The 12797-nt window shown below is 56.5% G+C and overlaps 2 protein-coding genes and 1 long non-coding RNA gene across 19 annotated transcripts in view; 2 read left to right on the forward strand and 1 right to left on the reverse strand.

Annotated features, from left to right (window-relative positions):
• Positions 1–2034, forward strand: part of CYB5D1 (cytochrome b5 domain containing 1) — a 21652-nt gene extending 19618 nt beyond the window's left edge. The window contains exon 5 of one of the 2 annotated variants that reach the window (XM_070061368.2): positions 1783–2034. In XM_070061368.2, coding sequence (XP_069917469.1) covers positions 1783–1919 — 137 coding nt within the window. In that variant the 3' untranslated portion in view covers positions 1920–2034. The remainder of the gene's footprint in view (positions 1–1782) is intronic. The other variant, XM_070061369.2, reaches the window with a different exon arrangement.
• LOC103351471 (uncharacterized) overlaps positions 1–3440 on the reverse strand; it is a 17521-nt gene extending 14081 nt beyond the window's left edge. For all 3 annotated transcript variants that reach the window (XR_016223775.1, XR_016223776.1, XR_016223777.1), the window contains exons 1-2: positions 3311–3440; positions 1372–1467 (exon numbers count right to left, since the gene is read on the reverse strand). This is a non-coding gene — a long non-coding RNA (uncharacterized LOC103351471). The remainder of the gene's footprint in view (positions 1–1371; positions 1468–3310) is intronic.
• The window catches only part of CHD3 (chromodomain helicase DNA binding protein 3), a 25946-nt gene continuing 16078 nt past the window's right edge, over positions 2930–12797 (forward strand). For 6 of the 14 annotated variants that reach the window (XM_051825211.3, XM_051825216.3, XM_051825218.3 and 3 more), the window contains exons 1-10: positions 2930–3225; positions 7741–7853; positions 8348–8518; positions 8690–8814; positions 10000–10283; positions 10481–10611; positions 10729–10879; positions 11038–11231; positions 11556–11789; positions 11949–12155. In XM_051825211.3, coding sequence (XP_051681171.3) covers positions 2952–3225; positions 7741–7853; positions 8348–8518; positions 8690–8814; positions 10000–10283; positions 10481–10611; positions 10729–10879; positions 11038–11231; positions 11556–11789; positions 11949–12155 — 1884 coding nt within the window. In that variant the 5' untranslated portion in view covers positions 2930–2951. The remainder of the gene's footprint in view (positions 3226–7740; positions 7854–8347; positions 8519–8689; positions 8815–9999; positions 10284–10480; positions 10612–10728; positions 10880–11037; positions 11232–11555; positions 11790–11948; positions 12156–12797) is intronic. The other 8 variants (XM_089317174.1, XM_089317178.1, XM_089317175.1 and 5 more) reach the window with 5 other exon arrangements.

A 12797-nucleotide genomic window follows, 5' to 3' on the forward strand; every position in this document is an offset into this window, starting at 1 on the left:
CAAGCAGAAGGGCAAAATAAGAGGCAAACCAAGATGAGGAGCCATCGCAGGGCCTGGAAGGTAGATAAACCGAGAGATGCAGGCTCAAGAAGTGATGGAGACAGGCAGGCAAGGAGACAGATGGCTGGAGAGAGAGTGGTGGGCAAACAGCCAGAGAAGCAGACAGACAACCAGGGAGAGGGAGAGGGAGAGGCCGCCAGCCAGTCAAGGCGGAGCAGGCAGACAGGCAGGCGGGCAGAACCGAGGGGTCAGCATGGAGAAAGGGGGGAGCAGGCAGGAGAGATGTCAGACAGGTAGAGGGAGAGACAGACAAGGAGAGGGAGAATCCAGCAAGTAAGTAAACCCACAGGCAAAGCACATTCAAGAGAGAAAACAATGAAGGTTTGTAAGGGACGCACGCAGCCCCCTTTGGCTGCCCACACCTGCAGATCACAGCATGGGTGGCAGGCAGGGAGGGCACAGAGGCTGCACAATGTGGAGACTCTTTTCCCAGACACAGTGTGATCCACAGATACACAGAGAGGGGGCCAGGAAGAGGGAGAGTCGGGCGCACACGAGGAAGAGCCACACGCAGCCAGAGACCGGAAGACAGAAGTAAACAGCAGACAGAGAGGGAACGTCACTTGGAGGTGATAAAGTCTGAGAATCAAAGGGATGAAAAAAGTCTCAGTGAGAAACAGACACACACACACACACACACACACGCACACACGCCCCTCTGGAGAGGAGGGGGAGACTCAGATGGACTAGTGCAGACTGCCAAAAAGAACAGGAGAGCGAAGTCGAATGGGAGAGGAAGAGGAGTCGGACTCAGCTCAGGAATGACACAGGAGCAGAGGCGAGAGCACCCGAAGGCCAGGTTACAAAATATAAAGACGAAAACTGAGCCAGTGAGTGCATCAGCAGAACACCACTAGAGAACGTTTTAGCCAATATACAACGGTCAGCGTGGCCCCCTTTGTCACAGACACCTTCTGACCGCGGCCCACCTGCCCCTCCCTCGTAGGGTGCTGTGGAGCCCTGCGGGAGCTGGGTGGCTGGCACCTCCACTGGACACGGAGAGGAACGACCCAGACAGAAACAACTCCCTCGGCTGGCTTGGGATGGGAAGCGACAGAAGGGGCAAAGCGAGACCAGAAGAACGCAAGGGCAGGGAGAGTGAGGGAAGGGGGACAGGAAGGAAAAAGGGGAGGACGGAGGGCCCGGCCCTCCCTTCTTTGCTCCATGGGCAAGGTCTATGTTATGTCTGGTCCTCTCTGGACTCTTTTCCAGCAACTTCTGCACTCTTTTCCAGCTGTCCATGTGCTCCCTGGTACCACTTTAAGATAAACACTCGGGTGGTCAGGAAGTTCGACTGTGTGTGACCCCTACCTCTTTCTTTCTCTCAGTCTCAGTCACTTTTCTCTTCCACCGTACCTGCTGCTTCTACTTTATCAGTGTTGGAGATCATGCAGGAAGGGAATCGCGCTGAAATGGGAGAGAACAGAAAACCATTTCACAATCTTCAGACTTGACTCTTTCCCCTTTATTGTAAAAATTCGTTCCATTTTCCCCAAATTAATTTCTCAAGTCAGATGAATTTTACAACTGAGCAATGGGGGGAGGGAAAGGCGAGGAAAAGGGGGAAACAGTGACGATAAAATTTACAACAATTACAAATCACCGAAAAGGCTGGGCAAAGGGGAGAATCAAACATGGACTCCTTTGAAAAAACTCAATCATCGTATCTATTCATATCTCTCCCCCAAAAGTCACTGGGATTTTTGTCACTTTTTTTTAAAGAAAGAAGAAAAAAATCCTGTACCACTTCTAATTTAAAAGATACGTACACAATTAAATGCGTTTTGACTTCAATGAGGTATGTAGAAACAGAGTTATATGTAAACATATATTTCATCTTTTTCCTTTTCAATGCCTGAAGGGGAAAAAAAAACCCTTCACATCAAACCACTCCCTTCTGAAGTATTCAAAAAAAAAAAAAAGCTTTTCTTTAGAGAGGGGAGGTGGGGAGGAAGAGACTAGTAAAGAAAAGAAAAAAATTAAATCTAGTTGTACTAGTATCTAACTAGTTAACCTTTAACAATTTATGCTGATGTCAGACTGAGCATGAGTACTGATTAATGCCCCCCCTCAAATATTTTTTATAAGGGGGGGAGTCAGTCACAGCAGCCATTTTTGTTTTATGCAGAAATCCTTCATGCCCCCCCAACACACACACACACACACACACACTTCAGTACACAAGGAAAATATCTCTATTAATCTGTTCACTAATCAGTTATGAAAAAAGGGGGAAATTTGTGGGTTTCTGGGTAGAAGCTTGGAGATGGGGGTACAACAGAGAGGAGAATGGGGGGGGTGAAACATGAAATATTAAGCCAGCCATTTTGTTTAAAAGGGGATTTTCCCCCCTCTCTTTCTTTATGGAGGGGGTGGCGGTGCTGGAGGGGGGGTTGTTTTAAAAATAATTTCAAGGCGGCCATCTTAGTGCCTCAGCTCTGTGAAATATTTCTGAGCGCCCCCCTCAGAATTTAAATATATTTAAAGCAACGGAGAGGGGGGTAGAGAAAAGTCGAAAACTTTTATATATATACATATATATATACACACACACACATATACACACACACAATTTTTTTTAATTCCCCTTTCTTGTTCTCTTGGGAGGAAAGAAAGAGGGTTAAAAGTCTCTCAATTTTTTCCAAGAAAATTTTAAGGGGTGGTTTGGCCCCCCTCCTCAGACGGCCGCCCCGAGGGTGGGGGTTTTGGAGGGGGGTGGCCCGGGGGTTTGGGGGGCTGGGGGAGGCGGTGAGGAGGAGGAGGAGGACGCTGCCGCCGAGGAGGAGGAGGAGGAGGAGGAGGAGGAGGAGGAGGAGGAGGTGGTGGTGGTAGCGGTGGGGGAGGCGGGCGGGCGGTGGGTGGGGGGGTGGTGGGGGGGCCAGAGCCACAGGATGGCTTCCCCTCTGAGGGACGAGGAGGAGGAGGAGGAGGAGATGGTGGTGTCGGAGGAGGAAGAAGAAGAGGAAGAAGAGGGCGACGAGGAGGAGGAGGAGGTGGAGGCGGCCGACGAGGACGATGAGGAGGACGACGACGAGGGAGTACTCGGGCGCGGGCCGGGCCACGACCGGGGCCGCGACCGCCACAACCCCCCCGGCTGCCACCTCTTCCCGCCGCCGCCGCCGCCGCCGCCGCTGCCCCCGCCGCCGCCGCCGCCCCCGCCGCCAGGTAAGCGGCCGCCCCAACTCCCCCCCGCCCCCAGCCCGAGTGGGAGACGCGGGCGCGCGAAGCCGGGCGGGGGCGAGGCACCCACCGCGCGGCCGAGCCGAGGCGAATCCGGGGCGCGGGGCGCCGTCTCGGGCCCGGCGGCCCGCGGCGGTCCGGGCGGTCCGGGCGGGTGGCGGCGACGGCCGCCGGGCCAGGCCTCCTCCCCTCCCCCGCCGCACCCCTCCCCCGCCGCCGCCGCCGCCGCCGCCGCCACCGCCACCGCCGCCGCCGCCGCCCGGGCTGGAGAGCGCTGGGCGCGAGCTGCGCGCGCGGACCGGGCCACTCGGTCGCGGCTTTCGGGGGAGGAGGAGGAGGAGATTTTTTTTTTTTACTCTCGGCGGGGAGGGGGTAGGCAGGAAACGGCCGAGGCGAAGCCAGGGCCCCCTCCCTGGCCAAGCGAAGGACCGCGGAGACCCTGGTGGCCGGACGGCGGCGTGGGGGAGGGGCGCGTGGGGGAGGGGCGGCCGCGGGAGCTCCCCCTCGGGTCTCGGCCCCGGTGGGTTTGGACTGAGGGAGAGTGGGGTTTCCGTGTGTGGAGCAGACGGCTGCTCTGGCCCCTCTGGCCAGGATTGGGACAGGCAGGGCGGGGGACGGTGTCCTTTGGAACCCCACCTCCACCTGCGGGGACTTCTTCGGTGCCCGCCAACTCCAGGGCGTGCGGTGACACGCGGGGAGGGGTCGCGTGAATGTTTGCGGGCGGTTGAGGACTACTGCCACACTTCGGCGCAGACCACTTCCTGGAGTAAGACTTGAGCCGGCCCCTCCAACCCCGGGATAGGGAGAGCAGAGTCCCTTAAGATAGGGAGCGAGAGGAGAGTGTCTGGGGACCGAGGGTGCCCCCAGCTCCACCCACTTCTGCTCTGCTCTGGGCTCTTTTGTGTCAAGTGCAGGGGAGTTCCCCCCCATGACCCCGTCTGTCTGGGGTGGCCGAACTGCCCAGCTGTGACGCTCACGTGGCTGCCATTCACTGTCACTCACTCCGCTCAAACCACCTACACGCTGACCACGCTGGGGGTGGGGGTGGGGAACTGCCCACCCAGCTGTGCTGCAGCTTGACCATCACTGGCACCCCTCCCCGGGGTGACAAGTCACCGGGCACCCTGCAGGGGTGGAGAGGACAGACCGCTGCTGTGCAGTAAGCACCTAGCAGTGACCGGACAGGGACCACCCTGCCTGGGGAGTGACTTCTAGGCTTTAGGCTAGCTGAGCATCTCGGTGGCCGGGGCCGCTTAGGGAATGAGATGGGACAGCCCAGCCCCAGGCCTCCGGCAGCCACGCAGCACAAATGCACCAAACTTCATGATCTTTGTAAAGCTGTCATATTGATTGGTGTGGCTTAGGTGGCAAGTGTTCCTGTGTGATTGAGACAACTTTTGAGGGAGTGTGAGGTGCTTTGCCCCGTGGGGCCCCGTGGGGGAGAAAGTAAAGTGTTTCTGAGGGAAATTGGATAGAGATCCCCGTCCGGGAGGCTGGTCTGAAGAGGGGAAAGTTTTGCAAAAAGTTATCCCAGAGAGCCCGCTGCTTCCGCGCTGAGAACGGGAATAAAGAAAGTGGGGAGAGGGCTGCCTGCAGCAGGGGTGCTAAAAAGGGGGCGAGAAAGCAGGGCAGGTCCCGTTAGGCGGTTGGCAGCTCTCACCTATCTGTATCCCCGACTCGGAATCTGGGGTATTTTCGTATTTTCAGCCCTCGATCCGCATGCGTGAGGGGGAGAAGCGTGAAGGAACCCGAGGTTGAGCTGGGTCTTTGTGTCAGTCCTCCCTCCCCTTCCCCTCTTTGGTTTCTGAATAGACGAACAACCGGCAGACGCTTCAAAAATTTCATATCTGAAATGAAACCCCCTCGCCTCGGGTGCCCGGGGTGATTTCCTCTCCTTTTCCGCCCTCCCAAGTCAAACGAATGACCCAGATAGACCCCCTCCAATGACTTACTGAGGTAAAACTTTGGGGAAATATTTTTAGCTTGCTCAATTATTTCTGTCTGCCTTAGTGCGGGGAAAATAAGCCTCCTCTAAGGAAATTCGTTCTGGCTGCCCCCCCCCCCATCCCTCTCTAGAACCTGAATTCGTACAGAGCTGAGGTTTCCATTGTTTTTCATTCCTACTGCCTTGATTCTCACCATTTTGTTTTACATTCTTACCCAAGACCAATTTTATCCCTTCCCCCTCTCTCCAGTCTCCTTACATTGTTAAACGTTTAAAATAATAGCACTCGTGTTGGTGGGGGAAGGGAGCAGGAAGCCCAAAACTCATTTCTTCTCCCTCCCCCTTCTGGCAAGTCTAGAGAAATAATATAACATAATATATAGACGTGATTCCTTGGGGGTGTGGGGGTGGGGAATGATTGTGGGTGGTGCGGAAAATTCTGGTAGTTTCTTTGCAAAAGGTCTGAAAATACAAACCCACCCCCTACAAGCAGTACGCATGTGCAGCAGACCTATTATGGTGGTTCGTTGTGGGGGAGGGAGGGGAATTTGAGAAAAAATAAATATATGTGTGAGAGATTGATGGTGAGATTAGGAGAGAGGGGCGGGCGAGAGGCGAGGCTTCGGCCGAGACTCCTCCCGCTTCCTCGGCCGCCAGGCTCCGCCTCCGTTCCGCGCCCGCCCTCCTCTCTCCCCGCCTTCCCGAGATCCGAGCCGGGATGTGGGAGAGTCTGGGCTCCAGGCCAGCATTGAGTGGCTGCTGAGACAGAGGTTGGGACTTAGATTTGCTTTATTACCCTCCCTTGCTCTCCTCGCCCTTCTTTGCGTCTCGCCGCCACCGACGTCTGCCCAAGTTCGGGAACCTCCTGCTGGGGTGACCAGTGGAGTTCACAGGCTGTGTTCCCCGCTCCCTCCCCCACCCCCAGGCTGGGGTGACCGAGGCCACTTCCCTGATCCTTAGCCAGTTGGCCTGCCTTTGCCACTGCCCCAGCAGCCCCTGTTAGTCCCAGGCCCTGGGGCTAGGGGGAGCGGCTCCCTGACATTCTACTACAGCCATTTTCACACGGGGGCTTTGGACAGGTGCACCTCCCCCCCCCCCCCCAACACACACAGAGAGAGTTCTCCCTGCACCAGAGGATGCAGGGTTCTGGAATTAGGAGGAAAGGTAGCACTGAAGGAAGGAGGTATGTCGGGATGCTGAGGCAATGGAAACTGCGGCCTCCCGTGTATTAATCGTGGCAGTGTTCCTTTGGCTGTGGAAGGAGGAAAGATTGTGTGTCCTAGAGCGAGGGGATGGGTCAGGCCCAGGCTTTCCCTTCCACATCAGCTGCTCTGCCCAAACAAGACAGGTCTGGCTGGTTAGTCTAGTGCTTAGTGGGGGCGGGAGGCAAACAGGTCCCATGTCAGTGTGGCGTCCAGTCTTAGTCCGCGCTGAGCAGTTGGCCCCCAAGCCTCTGCAGACTGGCAGGGGTCACGGAGAATGGGGGGAGGGTGGGGGCACATCAGAGAGGAACCTGCCCCAGGCCCTCTGACAGAACCATCTGGGGAGAAAGCCAGGGGCCTTTCCCCGCAGGTACAGACCTCCCTCTGGATTTGTGCACCTGAGCGGTGTGTGTGTGTGAGTGGGTGCATGCGTGCGTTTAGGAAAGCACACGCTGGGTGCGTCTGTGCCTGCACCTGTGTGGGACTCCCATACTGCATATATCTGGACAGGTTAGGATGTCTGAGGTGAGATACGGAGGTGGGGTGAGACCGGGGGGCAAAGGGCACAACTCCTGAGCTCTCAGAGGGGTTAGGATACGGGCAGACTTGAAGGCAGGTTCCAGGCTGGGGGGAGGAGGAGGAGCCTCCTTCACAGGACTTCCCCCTGCGGGGTTAAGCTGTGATGGAGGAGGCGGACACTTACCATCCCGCGGGCAAGAAGTGAAAATGACCAGCTGAGGGTTTCCTCTCCTCCAGGACCGCGTTAGGGTGACGGGTGCCTGGTGATTAACCCGAGAAATGTAAATAGAGGCCTCCCTTTTGGCAAAAGCGACCGTCAGGGCCCCAGGGTGTTAGTGTGAGAACCCAGGTGTCCACCTTTGGCTCTCCCTTCTCAGCATCTGGCTTAGGGAGCTGCCAGCTTGTGTCTCCCCACTCCAAGTGCTGGGGTCAGGCCAGGCCAGCAGCTGGGCATGGCTTCCCCAGTTCCTGGGCAGGATGCCAGCTGGCGAAGTGAGGGGGAAGGCAGGAGGAGCCCTGGCGGCGACTGAAAGGACCTGCCACAGTCAGAGCCCATGGCCTAAAGCCTGGTCCCTTGTTAGTAGGAGGGGAGAGAAGGGAGTGGCTTGGCCGCGATTCCCTTCTGACCCCTGACCTCCCATTCAGAACCAGAGCATCCCAGAGTACTGGAAACACTTTGTTTGCATCCAGCGAAGGGAGGCAAGGTTTGGAGGCTTTAAGTCTTGTGTTCCTAGAGAGTGCGAACCGAGGAGATGGGGAAGGGGCCATGGGTCCAGGGGCATCGGAGGCTGAGGGCCTAGAGGCTTAGGTGCTGTGCTACTCTTTGCTCCAAAGATAAGGATGACATTCGACTGCTGCCTTCAGCACTGGGTGTGAAGAAGAGAAAGCGAGGACCCAAGAAGCAGAAGGAGAATAAGCCGGGAAAACCCCGAAAACGCAAAAAGCTTGTAAGTGTCAAGAATTCCTGCCTCTGGCGAGATGCAGGAGACTCAGTCCCAGGGACACACATTTTCTCTGGTCCTCATTATTTGGGTGGGAGTGGAGGGATTGTCCTGGAGTCAGAGGCCTGAACCACCCCCTGCCCAGGCCCCATTGGCCGGTGCCTCACAGCCCTGGGGCCCCGACCTCTCTGCAGCCTCGTGAAGAGCTGGGTTGTCCTCGTGTTTGCACCTTAGCAGCAAAGAGAAGCCGTTGAAAGCACAGGTTCTGCAGGAAGACCGAGTTCAGAGCCCAGCAGTCCTCTGTCTTCCTGGGCAGTTTATTGAGGTCACCGTGCCTCAGTTTCTTCATCTGTTAAAAAGAAAGTGAATAAAAATGAGTTGGTTGCTTTGTCACAGGACTGTCATGACGATGAAGAGAGAGATCAGATATGTTACGTGCCGAGAACGGCTCCTGGCGACGGTGAAGAGGAAGACATGTTGTTTCTCTTTCTCTTCCTCAGGACAGTGAGGAGGAGTTTGGCTCCGAGCGAGATGAGTACCGGGAGAAGTCAGAGAGTGGGGGCAGTGAATATGGGACCGGACCGGGTCGGAAACGAAGACGGAAGCACCGGGAAAAAAAGGAGAAGAAGACGAAAAGGAGGAAAAAAGGGGAAGGCGACGGGGGGCAGAAGGTGAGTGGGATTAGGGAGCAAAGGTGAGAAGTCGGCATCCAAGGTAGGCTGAGCAGAGGGGGACGCCGCGGGCGCTGTGGTGAGAGGCAGCCAGCGGGGGGAAGCCCAGGAGAGCTGGTGGGTGAGTGGGAAGGCGTGCCCGGGCTCACTGACGCCTGCTTGTCTCTGCAGCAGGTGGAGCAGAAGTCCTCAGCAACCCTGCTTCTCACGTGGGGCCTGGAGGACGTGGAGCACGTGTTCTCTGAGGAGGATTACCACACGCTCACCAACTACAAAGCCTTCAGCCAGTTCATGAGGTACGGCAAGACTGGGAGAGCCTAGACAGCCTAGGGAGGCCCTGACCCCTTCTAGGAGCTGTTGAAGGCTAGGAAGCCGCTCTCCAGAGAAATGCACAGCACATGCACACAAAATCCCCGTGTATAGTTCCAAGGAACCCCCGGCCTCGCGAGGATCCTGGGATCCCAGTTAAGAAGCCTTCACTGAGGGGTGGGGTGGGCGAGAGCAGATCCTAGTGGTCGGCTGGCGAACTGTTCAGCAGCAGTGTCCGGTGAGGGTAGGGCGGAGTGGGCCTCCGCTGCTCTGACAGGTCCATCTTCTCTTCCATGACTCCCCTTGGACTGGACACGCAGGAGACCATCCGCGTTCTTGCATTTTCTCTACTCGGTCATCCAGTTCTCTGCCCCTTCCTTGGGGTCAGGTCACGGTGGAAGATGCCCTGCTGGCAGTGGGACCTCAGGTGGCTCTCAGAGCAGAGGAGAGGACAGTGAGGATGTTTTGGGGAGGAGGCACCTGAACATAGCAGTTCAGTGCCCTGGTTACAGCCACTCAGGTTCAGGATCTGGCGTCACCTTGGGCAAGTTGTTTAACTTCTTTGATCTGCAGGTTCCTTATCTGTACAGTAACAGCACATGCCTCATTGGAATCGGTACGGATTTGGTGACTATTGAACGATTGGAAACCAGTACAGTCAGTGCCTGGCGCCTAGGGCGTGTTCAGAGCCCACTGCTGTCTTGAGACATGCTGTCTCACCTGTGTCAGTGCCAAGAGCAGTGCTTTTTGTACTTGGAGCCCTCAGAAGGTCTTAGCAGAACCGGCCTGGCCCAGCTCTTTCACACTGCGTCCCATGAGAACCCTTCTTCAGGGCCTCTGGAACGTGTTAGTAAAATGCAGAGCGCATAGCAACTCATGCTGTCAGTGTGAGATGAGATAGGACCGTGACGTGTGTGAAAGCGTTTTATGAACTGTAAAATGGTGTGCAAAAGCAGACATTACTCTTTTTGTTTCGTTTCTTGTACTTGTTGAAACTTGCTCCTTTTGAAACTTTTTTATTTATTTATTTTTCAAATCGATGTTTTTCTTAACGGGACATTTTCTCACCACGCAGGAATCCTAGCGTGGATGTAGGCTTGACAGACTTGGGGAGATGGCAGTTTTCCCAGACCATCTGTGATGGGTCCGAGTTTCTGCTGCTGTTTTTACAGGCCCCTGATCGCTAAGAAGAATCCTAAGATCCCAATGTCCAAGATGATGACCATCCTTGGGGCCAAGTGGAGAGAGTTCAGCGCCAATAACCCCTTCAAGGGGTCAGCAGCTGCTGTGGCGGCGGCGGCGGCGGCGGCAGCAGCAGCCGTAGCTGAGCAGGTGTCAGCTGCTGTCTCATCGGCTACCCCCATAGCACCTTCCGGACCCCCCACCCTTCCACCACCCCCTGCTGTTGATATCCAGCCCCCACCCATCCGAAGAGCCAAAACCAAAGAGGGCAAAGGTAGGGGGCCTCTTCTTGCAGCAGCTCTATCCCACCCTCCAAACAGCCCATGCCTTCCCCGGGGAGGGGAGATACTTTCCAGGAAGGGGATCTTAGTGAAACCGTAGCTCACGGAGGAGTCCAGAGGCCCCGTGACCTCTGTTGTTCCAGGGGACGTCATTACCTGTTTTCTCCCCTCATCTCTGCACCTCATCCAGGTCCAGGGCACAAGAGGCGGAGTAAGAGCCCCCGAGTGCCTGATGGACGCAAGAAGCTCCGGGGAAAGAAGATGGCACCACTCAAAATCAAGCTAGGGCTGCTGGGTGGCAAGAGGAAGAAGGGGGGCTCGGTGAGTGGCCCCCCTGTCTGCTGAACGCCTGGGGCCTGTGAGGAAGCAGGAGCCAGAGGCCTGGGAGGGGGGGTGCAGCGAGGGCCGCCTCACTGACGGCCACGGGGCTATGGGCAGTATGTTTTTCAGAGTGATGAGGGCCCTGAACCCGAGGCTGAGGAGTCAGACCTGGACAGTGGCAGTGTCCATAGTGCCTCAGGCCGGCCTGACGGCCCTGTCCGCACCAAGAAGCTAAAGAGAGGGCGGCCAGGACGGAAGAAGAAGAAGGGTAAGGGGTGTTGGCTGGGTGCGTGCTGTCGGTCAGCCTTCCTCTTTCTTTGCTCTTTATTTCCAATTTTGACTTTTGTATTCAATCTGTTTCTCCCTCTCTCCCTCCCTCCCTGTCTTTCTCTCTGTCCCCTTTGCCTCCACTGGGGTATATGACAGTCCTGGGCTGTCCTGCAGTGGCCGGGGAGGAGGAGGTTGATGGCTACGAGACGGATCACCAGGATTACTGTGAGGTGTGCCAGCAGGGTGGGGAAATTATTCTGTGCGACACCTGCCCTCGTGCCTACCACCTCGTCTGCCTTGATCCTGAGCTGGACCGGGCTCCTGAGGGCAAATGGAGCTGCCCCCACTGTGTGAGTACTTGGAGCCCTCAGAAACCCACCCGTCTCTTCCTCCTCAGCCTCACTCCTCCCCTTCTCACACCCAGGTGCCTGGGCTTCTCGTAAACAGATGTTTCTGTGTCGGGATCCTAGCTTGAACCTTGCCCACATCTCTACCCCTGGAATTGGCGTGTGTGGGAAGCTGGGGAGCCGTGTTCCTCAGTTGCCCTCCAGGCCGCCCTGCACCTCTAGGATTCGGGTGTCCTGTCCCTGCTGCTGTCTTGCAGCCCTGCCATCTCACTGTTTATCTCCTTTCTTCTGTCCACCTCTGTGTCTGTCCTCGCCCCCACCCCCCAGGAGAAGGAGGGGGTCCAGTGGGAGGCCAAGGAGGAAGAGGAAGAATACGAGGAGGAGGGGGAGGAGGAAGGCGAGAAGGAGGAGGAGGACGACCACATGGAGTACTGCCGCGTGTGCAAGGACGGCGGGGAGCTCCTGTGCTGCGACGCGTGCATCTCCTCCTACCACATCCACTGTCTCAACCCTCCCCTGCCCGACATCCCCAATGGCGAATGGCTCTGTCCCCGATGCACAGTGAGTGCAGCCGCGTCTTGATGTTTATGGTCAGCCCTGACCCCTGTCCAACCTGAGGCCCAGATGTCCACCTCTTCCTTTCTCCGTCCCCTATCCTAATGACAGGCTGTTTTTTTTTTGCCTCTTTGTTTCTCCCTCCTTGTTTGTGTACATCCAAAGTGCCCCGTGCTAAAGGGTCGTGTACAGAAGATCCTGCATTGGCGATGGGGGGAGCCACCTGTGGCAGTGCCTGCTGCCCCCCAGCAGGCAGATGGGAACCCAGATGTCCCACCTCCCCGTCCTCTTCAAGGCAGATCGGAGCGAGAGTTCTTCGTCAAGTGGGTGGGACTGTCCTACTGGCACTGCTCCTGGGCCAAGGAGCTGCAGGTACACGGGGCTGTCCTCTCCCCCTCTCCTGAGACCCCCCCTCTGCTGCCATTCTCATCTCTCGTAGCCGTCTGTTCTCTGGGCTCCTTCAGGCCTGTGGCCTTCGCAGCCGACCCACTCCTTGAGTTTGCTCTGCAGTCCTGTCTCTGGGAGCTTTCTTCCCTTAGATATGACAGTCTTCCTTACCTTCCTCTCCTCCCTTGTCTACGTTTTTCCACGTCCTGTCAGTGTCCCCAGTCTCAGGAACCCCATTTCCTGCTTCTTTTTGCTCATGGCATACCCAGCAGGTCCTGTCTTCTGGCTGTTTTTTTTTTTTTTTTTAAGATTTATTTATTTATTTGAAAGTCAGAGCTACACAAAGAGAGGAGAGGGAGAGGGAGAGGGGGAGAGAGAGAGAGAGAAAGAGAGGTCTTCCATCCATTGGTTTACTCCCTAATTGGCCGCAGTAGCTGAAACTGTGCCGACCGAAGCCAGGAGCCAGGAGCTACTTCCGGGTCTCCCACATAGATGCAGGAGCCCAAGCACTTGGGCCATCTTCTACTGCTTTCCCAGGCCACAGCAGAGAGCTGGATTGGAAGTGGAGCAGCTGGGTCTTGAACCGGCGCCCATATGGGATGCCAGTGCTTCAGGCCAGGGCGTTAA

Source organism: Oryctolagus cuniculus, chromosome 17 (genome assembly GCF_051225735.1).
Source record: "Oryctolagus cuniculus isolate XC-2025 breed Fujian yellow rabbit chromosome 17, ASM5122573v1, whole genome shotgun sequence".
Lineage (NCBI taxonomy): Eukaryota > Metazoa > Chordata > Mammalia > Lagomorpha > Leporidae > Oryctolagus > Oryctolagus cuniculus.